This window comes from Notolepis coatsorum (genome assembly GCF_963971535.1).
Source record: "Notolepis coatsorum genome assembly, chromosome: 8".
NCBI classification, from domain to species: Eukaryota; Metazoa; Chordata; class Actinopteri; order Aulopiformes; family Paralepididae; genus Notolepis; species Notolepis coatsorum.
Genome location: NC_140172.1, coordinates 132,509,130 through 132,521,634, shown reverse-complemented (window position 1 = coordinate 132,521,634; position 12,505 = coordinate 132,509,130). Strand labels below are relative to the sequence as shown.

At 44.9% G+C, this 12,505-nt stretch overlaps 1 protein-coding gene across 1 annotated transcript in view; it reads left to right on the top strand.

Moving 5' to 3' along the window:
• The window catches only part of LOC311233334 (sodium/calcium exchanger 1-like), a gene marked incomplete at its 3' end in the record, with an annotated part of 45,248 nt that extends 38,468 nt beyond the window's left edge, over positions 1-6,780 (top strand). Inside the window, exons 5-7 of the mRNA XM_084320298.1 lie at positions 655-754; positions 2,728-3,000; positions 6,401-6,780. Of these exons, the coding sequence (XP_084176424.1) occupies positions 655-754; positions 2,728-3,000; positions 6,401-6,780 (753 nt within the window). The remainder of the gene's footprint in view (positions 1-654; positions 755-2,727; positions 3,001-6,400) is intronic.
• Between the last annotated feature and the right edge of the window lie 5,725 nt (positions 6,781-12,505).

Genomic DNA, 12,505 nt, shown 5'->3' with positions numbered 1-12,505 from the left:
TCCTAGTGGTCAACAGTGTCAGACTGTGGTTGTACTGGGCAGCTCCTAGTGGTCAACAGTGGCAGTCAGACTGTGGTTGTACTGGGCAGCTCCTAGTGGTCAACAGTGTCAGACTGTGGTTGTACTGGGCAGCTCCTAGTGGTCAACAGTGTCAGTCAGACTGTGGTTGTACTGGGTAGCTCCTAGTGGTCAACAGTGTCAGACTGTGGTTGTACTGGGCAGCTCCTAGTGGTCAACCGTGTCAGACTGTGGTTGTACTGGGCAGCTCCTAGTGGTCAACAGTGCCAGTCTGTGGTTGTACTGGGCAGCTCCTAGTGGTCAACAGTGCCAGTCTGTGGTTGTACTGGGCAGCTCCTAGTGGTCAACAGTGTCAGACTGTGGTTGTACTGGGCAGCTCCTAGTGGTCAACAGTGTCAGACTGTGGTTGTACTGGGCAGCTCCTAGTGGTCAACAGTGCCAGTCTGTGGTTGTACTGGGCAGCTCCTAGTGGTCAACAGTGTGTGTGTGTGTGTGTGTGTGTGTGTGTGTGTGTGTGTGTGTGTGTGTGTGTGTGTGTGTGTGTGTGTGTGTGTGTGTGTGTGTGTGTGTGTGTGTGTGTGTGTGTGTGTGTGTGTGTGTGTGTGTGTGTGTGTGTGTGTGTGTGTGTGTGTTTAGAGCACGGTGGATAAACTCATCAAGAAGACCAACCTCGCTCTAGTCGTGGGAAGCAGCAGCTGGAGAGAACAGTTTGTCAGCGCGGTCACTGTCAGCGCAGGTGAGTCTCTCAGCCAATCAGAGACGGTCACTGTCAGTGCAGGTGAGTCTCTCAGCCAATCAATTGGGGGCGACAGTGGCTCGGGAGTCAGAGCATCCGGTGGTTCCCAGTTTGATTCCCGCTCCTCCCGGGCAGTGTGTCGAAGTGTCCTTGAGCAAGACACTTAACCCCTAATTGCTCCCGATGAGCAGGCTGGCACCATGCATGGTTGTCTCTGCCATCGGTGTGTGAATGTGTGAGTGAACGGGTAAAATGTGAGGAACAAATTGTAAAGCGCTTTGGATAAAAGCTGTTATATAAATGCAGCCATTTACCATTTACCAATCAGAGACTGGTAAATCAGCGCATAGATATATCATAAGAAACTACTCAACCTCTACTCTCTTTAATTATGAATGAACACAACACTCTAACTTACCATCTTTAGATAATAAAGTACTCAACCTCTACTGTCTTTAACTATGAATGAACACAACACTCTAACTTACCATCTTTAGATAATAAAGTACTCAACCTCTACTGTCTTTAACTATGAATGAACACAACACTCTAACTTACCATCTTTAGATAATAAAGTACTCAACCTCTACTCAAGTTCAAGTTTCTCAAGTTTCTTTAATAGTTGTCATACAGAAGTACAGAATACTTTTGTACAAAATGCTTCTTACTGTTGCGCTCCAGAGACTGTGCAAGACAAGATAAGTATGAAATAAAAACATAGTAAAATTAGAAGTAAAAAAAAGAGGTCACAGTGTTCAGTTTAGACATATGTACAATGTTCGATGCAGAATAGACGTAGTTACCATACAATATACAATACTGTGCAGTGTACTAATATACAATACTATATAGTGCAAGGCAGAAATGGAGAAATGGGACGAGGTGCAATTTAGGTACAATTCACAGTAGGTGTACGAGTTGTAGTGCAAATCCTTTATCAATAAATATAAAGTGTAAGTGTGTTTGTGTGATCTAAAGTGTGGAGAGTGGGTGCTGCAGTGTGTTGTTTGTTTGAGTGAGTGTGTGCGTGTGGGTGTGTGTGCTGTGTGCATTTGATGGTTGTTGCATAGTGATTATTGTTCGTTTAGCGATTATTGTTCGTTTAGCAGCCTGATGGCCTGGGGATAGAAGCTTCTTCTGAGTCTTTCTGTGCTCGCCTTAAGACTCCGGTATCGCTTGCCTGACCGCAGCAGTTCAAAGAGGCAGTTGTTCGGGTGGCTCGAGTCCTTAATAATTCTCTTAGCCTTCCCCTTGCACCGCTTGTTGTAAATGTTCTGGAGGGTGGGAAGCCCCCCTCCAATTGTGCGTTCGGCTGAACGTGTCACTCTTTGTAGTCTGCTACGGTCTTGTGCAGTGCTATTCCCAAACCAGGAGGTGATGTTGCCGGTCAGGATGCTCTCTATTGTACATGAGTAGAAGTTCCTAAGGATCTTCTGACTGACTTGGAACTTCCTTAGGCGCCTGAGGAAGTAGAGGCGTTGTCGTGCCTTCTTCACAACACTGTCAATGTGTGTGGTCCATGTCAAGTCCTCGGATATGTGGGCTCCGAGGTACTTGAAACTGTTCACTCTCTCAACCGGTGCCCCGTCGATGCTGAGGGGGCTGTAGTCCTTGACCCCCGACCTCCTGAAGTCCACAATCATCTCTTTTGTTTTGCTGACGTTCAGGGAGAGGCAGTTCTCCTGACACCACTGTGACTGTCTTTAACTATGAACGAACACAACACTCTAACTTACCATCTTTAGATAATAAAGTACTCAACCTCTACTCTCTTTAATTATGAATGAACACAACACTCTAACTTACCATCTTTAGATAATAAAGTACTCAACCTCTGCTGTCTTTAACTATGAATGAACACAACACTCTAACTTACCATCTTTAGATAATAAAGTACTCAATCTATCCACACTTAGCCAACATGGCCAGCATGGTTACCGCCCAGTGTAGTGAAGACCTGTCCTCTTCCCCAGGGGATGATGACGAGGAGGAGAGTGGGGAAGAGCGGCTGCCATCCTGCTTCGACTACATCATGCACTTCCTCACCGTGTTCTGGAAGGTTCTGTTCGCCTTCGTCCCGCCCACAGAGTACTGGAACGGCTGGGCCTGCTTCTTCGTGTCCATTTGTCTCATCGGCGCCTTGACGGCGGTGACGGGGGACCTGGCCTGTCACTTCGGCTGCACTGTGGGTCTCAAAGACTCTGTGACTGCTGTGGTGTTTGTGGCCCTTGGCACCTCTGTTCCAGGTGAGTGTGTGTGTGTGTGTGTGTGTAACAACTAGCTAACAACTAGCTAACAACTATGCAACAACTAGCTAACTAGTAGCTAACAACGAGTTAACAACTAGCTAACAACTAGCTAACAACTAGTTAACAACTAGCTAACAACTAGCTAACAACTAGCTAACAACTAGCCAACAAGTAGCTAATAACTAGCTAACAACGAGTTAACAACTAGCTAACAACTAGCTAACAACTAGGTAACAATGACCTAACAATGAGTTAACAACTAGCTAACAACTAGCTAACAATGAGTTAGTAGCTAACAACTAGCCAACTAACAATGTGTGGCCCTTGGTACATCTGTTCCAGGTGAGTGAGTGTGTGTAACAACTAGCCAACAACTAGCCAACAACTAGCTAACAACTAGCTAACAACTAGCCAACAATGTGTGGCCCTTGGTACATCTGTTCCAGGTGAGTGAGTGTGTGTAACAACTAGCCAACAACTAGCCAACAACTAGCTAACAACTAGCTAACAACTAGCCAACAATGTGTGGCCCTTGTAGGCTTGCCACCCGTCCCTTAAAATACGGAATCGTCCCGTAATTGGAAACTAAAAGACGCGTTCCGTATTGAACTGATACGGGACGCCCTTTGTCTCGTATTTTAAGGTTGCCAGTTTAGTGAGAGAAATGAGCCAGCCGACCTACAAAAACAAGCAAAAGTGTGTCCAAGAGTTGCGGGAAATAAACAGACTTGGCAACTCTGGTATGATGGGCGTGCGCTCAGCAGCTCACCGACCAATGAGAATTAGCGCTTTCACGTTGCTAAGAAGAGTTCTGTGCCGTTGTGCCAATCCTCTGTCTGTGCGCTCTGTGATTTCTTTTCGAAGACACTTTGAAAATGTCTACAGCAGACACTGTGACTCCACCGCGTCCTAAAAAGACAAAACGCCTCCAGAAATACAGACCCGAGTGGGAAGAGGCAAACCACTGGCTTGATAGCGTCAGTGGAGATGTTTACAAAGCAAACTGCAAAGTATGTAGGTGTGTTTTCTGTGGCGCATGGTGGACTGACTGATCTCAAACAGCATGCCTCAGGAGAACAACATGCCAGAAATATAAGAACTCAAAGGACACAAGCACAGGTGTCACAGTTCTTCATGACTGAAACATCTCCTGAGATTGATTCGGTATGGGATATTACATCTTATTTATCTGGTTGTGTTTTTAACTAGATGTCAGTATTTCTATTTACCTGCCCTGGCAGCGTGAATACTTTCCCCAAGGCAGTTGTCCTTCCGCGTTCGGTTTACGCGGCCTGATTGGCCACTGACGCTTCTCTCAGCGCCCAATCGCGTTGCGCCTAGCTTTCAGTTCCACAGCCCAAGTCTTCGCCCATTGTAGCCCATTTCCTCGTATTGTTTTCATCTCTCTATATTAACGTAGCCCATTTCCTCGTATTGTTTTCATCTCTCTATATTAACGTAACGCGCTATTCATATCAATCGACATCACATCGGGTGGCTACGTGGCGTAGTGGGCAAGGCGCTCGCCACAAAATCTGGAGACGCTGGGCTTGCCTGTTCGAGCCCAGCGCTCCACATTTGCTTTCAGTTTAGCTGGTCGTCCGTACTAATACACATTGGCCGTATTAGGGGGTGGGAAACTGATGGGTGGGGATCGGGCGTTGTGGACAGCGACTCCTACAGGTCGGTTGGTGCGCCTGCGCAGTAGAATCAGGAAGTATCGGGGGCAGCGTGAGCCTCCCACGCGTTACTCCTCGCCACTGAGAGATCGAGCTGCGCAGGTGAAAAGATGCGACTGCTGTTACCTCAAGTACCGGAGGGGACTTGTGCTATGTATGACTTAGTCCACATTGCAGCCGGCTTGTGGGAGGCAAGAAACAGCGTTCGTGACAGGGGAGGGTTGAATTGGATGATACGAAATTGGGATGGGAGAAAATATAGAAAATGGGAGAAAAAGTGGATAAAAAAAAATCAATCGACATCACATCAATATATAAATAACGTATTGCTTTCATCTCACATCAATAGTCCTCGCCCATTTCCTCGTATTGTTTTCATCTCTCTATATTAACGTAGCCCATTTCCTCGTATTGTTTTCATCTCTCTATATTAACGTAGCCCATTTCCTCGTATTGTTTTCATCTCTCTATATTAACGTAACACGCTATTCATATCAATCGACATCACATCAATATATAAATAACGTATCGTTTTCGTCTCTCTATATTAACGTTAGGCTGTACAAATCTGTTCTATAGGCTATATTTAGTCTAGTTGAGTGATAGTGAGTTGAGTGATAGTTAGTTTTAGTATATTGAGTGAGTGTATTGAGCAAGTAGTTAGGCGATAGTAGGGCTAACATGATTGGGCGCTGAGAGGCCAATCAGGCCGCATAAACCGAACGCAGAAGGACAACTGCCTTGGGGAAAGTATTCATGCGCCCTGGCAGCCAGTAGCCTACTCTTCTTTGCACTTTATTTTTTATTAATCTTTTAATTTGGGTCACACAAGTGTTTCATTGTATTATTGTCCTCTTTCAGTAAAAGTGTTCCCAGGCTTTGTTTTTACAGCACTTTATATGCATACAGTATTATGCTCAAGTTGAGGCTATAGTTCAGCCAATTTATTTAAACAATGTTAAATGCAAATAAAGCACTTTAAACTTTAAGTATGACTAAATGCTTTCTTGACTATATATAGTAACTGTTCCAAAATGCATAGATTTCTATGTATTTTAGGGGTTTGGGGGGGCTAGCTCTTTTTAATATAAATGTCATAGATTGTTTTATTTAGATTTCATAGATTTCTATGCATTTCAGGAGTTTGGGGGGCTGGCTCCCCAAAATAATTAAATAACATAACTCTAACCCTAACCCTAAAACCGAAATAAAGTTAAAAAAATAAATAGTGACAAAATCTGCCCATTTTCGCCCTAAAAACGCCCCAAAACCGCCCAAAAAACGTTCTTGTGCGCACGCTCGATGATAGGTGTCCCTTATTTCTATTGGTCAAAGGTGGCAACCCTAGGCCCTTGGTACATCTGTTCCAGGTGAGTGAGTGTGTGTAACAACTAGCCAACAACTAGCCAACAACTAGCTAACAACTAGCTAACAACTAGCCAACAATGTGTGGCCCTTGGTACATCTGTTCCAGGTGAGTGAGTGTGTGTAACAACTAGCCAACAACTAGCCAACAACTAGCCAACAACTAGCTAACAACTAGCTAACATGCAGGTTTGTATAGTGCAGACTGTCAGCCGTGGCACACAAAACTGTTAGTCGCGTGAAAAGCGCTTTGGATAAAAGCTGTTTACCGTCTCCGGTGTATTCTCTCTCCCCCCTCCCCCCCTCCCTCTCTCCCCCCCTCCCTCCCTCCCCCCCCCTCCCTCCCTCCACAGACACGTTCGCCAGCAAGGTGGCGGCGGTGCAGGACCAGTACGCCGACGCCTCCATCGGGAACGTGACGGGCAGCAACGCAGTGAACGTGTTCCTGGGCATCGGCGTGGCGTGGACCATCGCCTCCGTCTACTGGAAGACCCAGGGCAAGGCGTTCCTGGTGGACCCCGGGTCGCTGGCCTTCTCCGTCACCCTCTTCACCGTCATGGCGCTCGCGGCCGTGGCGGTGCTCATGTACCGGCGGCGCCCTGCCGTGGCGTCGGCAGAGCTGGGCGGCCCGCGGGCCTACAAGCTGATCACCTGCTTCCTGTTCTTCTGCCTGTGGCTCGTCTACATCCTGCTGTCCTCGCTGGAGGCCTACTGCCACGTGCCCGGCTTCTGAGGGGGGGGGGGGGGGGGGGGAGAGACAGAGAGACAGAGAGAGACAGAGACAGAGACAGAGACAGAGAGAGAGACAGAGACAGAGACAGAGAGAGAGAGAGAGAGACAGAGACAGAGACAGAGACAGAGACAGAGACAGAGACAGAGACAGAGACAGAGACAGAGAGAGAGAGAGAGAGAGAGAGAGAGACAAAGAGAGAGACAGAGAGAGAGAGAGAGAGAGAGAGAGAGAGAGAGAGAGAGAGAGAGAGAGAGAGAGAGAGAGAGAGAGAGAGAGAGAGACAGAGACAGAGAGAGAGAGAGAGAGAGAGAGAGAGAGACAGAGACAGAGACAGAGAGAGAGAGAGACAGAGAGAGAGAGAGAGAGACAGAGAGACGGAGAGAGAGAGACAGAGACAGAGAGAGATTATTATGTTTATCATTATCATTATGTTCTATTTAAGTTTAGTTTTTGTCTACTTTTATGAGCCTTTATAAATATTTGTATCAGGACTTTATTTAGCCTAGTGACAAACTGTCAAAAAGGGCTTTCGTTTTTGAGATACTCCCACCGGAGGTCGAGCGGGACAGAGATACTCCCGTCGGAGGTCGAGCGGGACAGAGACTCCCCCCGGAGGTCGAGCGGGACACTACAAGGTTGTTCCTCATCTCTAAGCTCTCCTGTATTTGAAATGGAGTCTTGAAGAGATGAGCGGAAACATTTCTTAGGGGTATCTCAAAATGTTGGGGGCATTGTCACTAACCTAACTGTTAATACTGTACAATATATCTGCCTGACTTTTCTACCATCTACTGAAGGGTAGATTCAGACCAGGGAGGAGAGCAGTTTAAGACTGTAATCACTGCTGTTATCTAGTCATGCTGTCTGCACACACTAGGGGACGATGTAAGCGGGGTTCCCTCTATAGTCCCAGCATGAAAACAACTATCTTTTACTACTAAGAGATGAACAACCCGGTATGATGTAGTTCAAATCATTTCAAAAGGCACAAACAATATATAATGTATATAGAGCAATGTCCAGTGTTCAGAGCAGGGGTTCCCGGCCTTGGGGTTGTGGAATTGAAATGGGGTCGCTAGTCTCCTTAGCTAATGTGAAGCTGGAGTTTGTGTTCCCTGTTCATTCCTTCGTTGTGTGGAAGAAAACAACCTAAGCTGACAACTTCAAACAGACAGCGGTTAAACATAGTGCACTAAATATGTCAACTTGGATTGATTTCTTCCAGACAATCTTCCAGACAATTTCTGGCGCCCCTTGGCACCCTGTCATGGGGCGACAGTGGCTCAGGAGGTAGAGCAGTCGTCTGGTAATCCAGAGGTTCCCGGTTCGATTCCCACTCCTCCCGGGCAGCTTGTCAAAGTGTCCTTGAGCAAGACACTTAACCCCTAATTGCTCCCGATGAGCAGGTTGGCACCTTGCATGGTTGCCTCTGCTGTCGGTGTGTGAATGTGTGAGTGAATAGGTGAATGTGAGGAACAATATTGTAAAGCACTTTGGATGCCATTTATCATTTAGGGGGGTAGGTGTCATAACTTGCCTAGGGCGTCAAACATGCCAGGGCCGGCCCTGCAACCAGATGTGACCAGCAGGCTACACTCAAGCGTTTCAGCCAAGTGAGCAAGACAGTCTGAGCTACATGGAGAGATGTCTTGGTCTGCGTCCACAAAGGAACTAGAAAACAATGGTCTATTTTGAATGTCTGTCATGACAGCTACCATGACAGTTACCATGACAGCTACCATGACAGCTACCATGACAGCTACCATGACAGTTACCATGACAGCTACCATGATGACAGCTACCATGACAGTTACCATGACAATTACCATGACAGTTACCATGACAATTACCATGACAGCTACCATGACAGTTACCATGACAGTTACCATGACAGCTACCATGATGACAGCTACCATGACAGCTACCATGATGACAGTTACCATGACAGCTACCATGACAGTTACCACGACAGCTACCATGACAGTTACCACGACAGCTACCATGACAGCTACCATGACAGCTACCATGACAGCTACCATGACGGTTACCATGATGACAGCTACCATGATGACAGTTACCATGACAGTTACCGAAATTAACAATGTTACAGAGGAACAGGTGATGAACTATTTGTGTTTAATAGAATAATATTGATATTTATTACTTAATTTATTTATTGTATATAATGTAAAAGATGAATATGTGATCGGTGTGTGTGTGTGTGTGAAGGTTTTTTGAGTAGGTGTGTTTATTTTTGCATGGAACGGAGGAAGACGTCTAGGGTACAGTAGTACATATATATTTTGATTAAGTACTGTATAATATTTTGATATGGCTGTAACATTTTATTTGATATTGTTAGATGTGAATCACGGCTGTAGATGTAAGTCAATCCACCAGGTGACACTGTTCAGCCAGCGGTGAGATTCTGTCCCAGAGGACTTCAAACAGGAGAACAGTGTTTTAGTAATAGCACCAGCCCAGAGGACTTCAAACAGGAGAACAGTGTTTTAGTAATAGCACCAGCCCAGATGACTTCAAACAGGAGAACAGTGTTTTAGTAATAGCACCAGCCCAGAGGACTTCAAACAGGAGAACAGTGTTTTAGTAATATCACCAGCCCAGAGGACTTCAAACAGGAGAACAGTGTTTTAGTAATAGCACCAGCCCAGAGGACTTCAAACAGGAGAACAGTGTTTTAGTAATACCACCAGCCCAGAGGACTTCAAACAGGAGAACAGAGAGTGTTTTAGTAATAGCACCAGCCCAGAGGACTTCAAACAGGAGAACAGGGAGTGTTTTAGTAATGGTACCAGCCCAGACGGCTCTCCATGGTTTCAAATGTCTTCATACCAGACGTTCTAATGCTATTCTATTGTAGCTACTATGAAACGTGATTCCTTGGAAAACACTCTCAAGACTCAGAGAACAAAAGGACTAAATCTCTGAGTTTTGAGGGACACCATATTATTTCTTATTACTCACATTGAAGCGTAAGAAAGAATATAAGAAGAATATGAACAGCGTGACTATTTTACGAAGCACAGCAGCACAGGAGAGGGGGTTTCCTGGCTATAGCACAATAAACAGTCACAGGAGAGAGTATTTCCTGGCTATAGCAACACAGGAGAGAGTGTTTCCTGGCTATAGCACAATAAACAGAGTCACAGGATAGTGTGTTTCCTGGCTATAGCACAATAAACAGAGTCACAGCAACACAGGAGAGAGTGTTTCCTGGCTATAGCACCACAGGAGAGTGTGTTTCCTGAGTCATAGCACCACAGGAGAGAGTGTTTCCTGGCTATAGCACCACAGGAGAGAGTGTTTCCTGGCTATGGCACAGTAAACAGAGTCACAGCAGCACAGGAGAGAGTGTTTCCTGAGTCATAGCACCACAGGAGAGAGTGTTTCCTGAGTCATAGCACCACAGGAGAGAGTGTTTCCTGAGTCATAGCAGCACAGGAGAGAGTGGTTCCTGAGTCACAACACCACAGGAGAGTGTTTCCTGGCTATAGCACAATAAACAGAGTCATATGAGAGAGTGTTTCCTGGCTATAGCACAATAAACAGAGTCACAGGAGAGAGTGTTTCCTGGCTATAGCACAATAAACAGAGTCACATGAGAGTGTGTTTCCTGGCTATAGCACAATAAACAGAGTCACATGAGAGAGTGTTTCCTGGCTATAGCACAATAAACAGTCACATGAGAGAGTGTTTCCTGGCTATAGCACAATAAACAGAGTCACAGGAGAGTGTGTTTCCTGGCTATAGCACAATAAACAGTCACATGAGAGAGTGTGTTTCCTGGCTATAGCACAGTAAAGATGATCCAAACATGCGTCTCCTCCTGTGATTCTGCAAGTATGTACAGTAGCGCTTTTTTATTTGTCTGGAATGTATGCCATACTTGTAACAGTATTACATTAGAAGTGTTGTTTACAATCAGCATTGCTGCTTTGGTTTTATCGATATGCACGCTTGATGTGTTTCAGTTTGTTTCATTTGTACAGGAAAGGGTAATAATTTATATGAATAAAAACACATCCTTGTTCCGACTCAATATCATACGTTGTTTTATTTAAGTCTGCTAATCTGCAGCTTAGAACATGGAGGAAGATGAGTGAATGCTGCAGATAGAGACCACTAGCTTAGCTTAAAACTCCGGGAGAGAGAGGTGTTTTTGGCCAACAGCTAGGCTAGTGGTCCATATCCGCTTCCATTCATGTGTGCTAAGCTAGGATAGCTTGCAGCCGCATACTGTCTGACTCTGGAGAAGACAGTAAGAACATCACATAATGTTGGTATCTATCTTCTTGTCTGACTCTGGAGAAGACAGTAAGGACATCACATAATGTTGGTATCTAACTTCTTGTCTGACTCTGGAGAAGACAGTAAGAACATCACATAATGTTGGTATCTAACTTCTTGTCTGACTCTGGAGAAGACAGTAAGAACATCACATAATGTTGGTATCTATCTTCTTGTCTGACTCTGGAGAAGACAGTAAGAACATCACATAATGTTGGTATCTATCTTCTTGTCTGACTCTGGAGAAGACAGTAAGAACATCACATAATGTTGTTATCTATCTTCTAGTCTGACTGGAGAAGACAGTAAGAACATCACATAATGTTGTTATCTATCTTCTAGTCTGACTCTGGAGAAGACGGTAAGAACATCACATGATGTTGGTATCTATCTTCTAGTCTGACTCTGGAGAAGACAGTAAGAACATCACATAATGTTGGTATCTAACTTCTAGTCTGACTCTGGAGAAGACAGTAAGAACATCACATAATGTTGGTATCTAACTTCTTGTCTGACTCTGGAGAAGACAGTAAGAACATCACATAATGTTGGTATCTAACTTCTTGTCTGACTCTGGAGAAGACGGTAAGAACATCACATAATGTTGGTATCTATCTTGTATGACTCTGGAGAAGACAGTAAGAACATCACATAATGTTGGTATCTAACTTCTTGTCTGACTCTGGAGAAGACAGTAAGAACATCACATAATGTTGGTATCTATCTTCTTGTCTGACTCTGGAGAAGACAGTAAGAACATCACATAATGTTGGTATCTAACTTCTTGTCTGACTCTGGAGAAGACGGTAAGAACATCACATAATGTTGGTATCTATCTTGTATGACTCTGGAGAAGACAGTAAGAACATCACATAATGTTGGTATCTATCTTCTTGTATGACTCTGGAGAAGACGGTAAGAACATCACATAATGTTGGTATCTATCTTCTTGTCTGACTCTGGAGAAGACAGTAAGAACATCACATAATGTTGGTATCTAACTTCTTGTCTGACTCTGGAGAAGACAGTAATAGTCTGGTCAGTTTAGGCATAATGGCTGCAAAAAATGATTAACATTTGAGCCAATGTTTTTCTGTTCATTTAGGGCCTGATAAACAAAAAAATGCAAGGAGCCCAAAAAATTTGCTAGGCGAAGTCCCTGAAACGGCCACGCCCACTTTTTAGGCCTGGCATTTTGTATCTCGGCTCCTGAAGGTCACAGAGAGTTGATTTTGGGCTCAAAAGTTGCGGAAACACCACATTTATATTAGTGTTATGAACAAACATATGCCCTAAAACCTTTACTTTTTCAGATATTTGTGAAAAATCACTGCCATTCCGCCATGCCCGTTTTGGCTACGGCCGAAATTCGAAACCGCTCTGGGTGTATCGCGTATCATGGGAGAAGAGTTTTCTC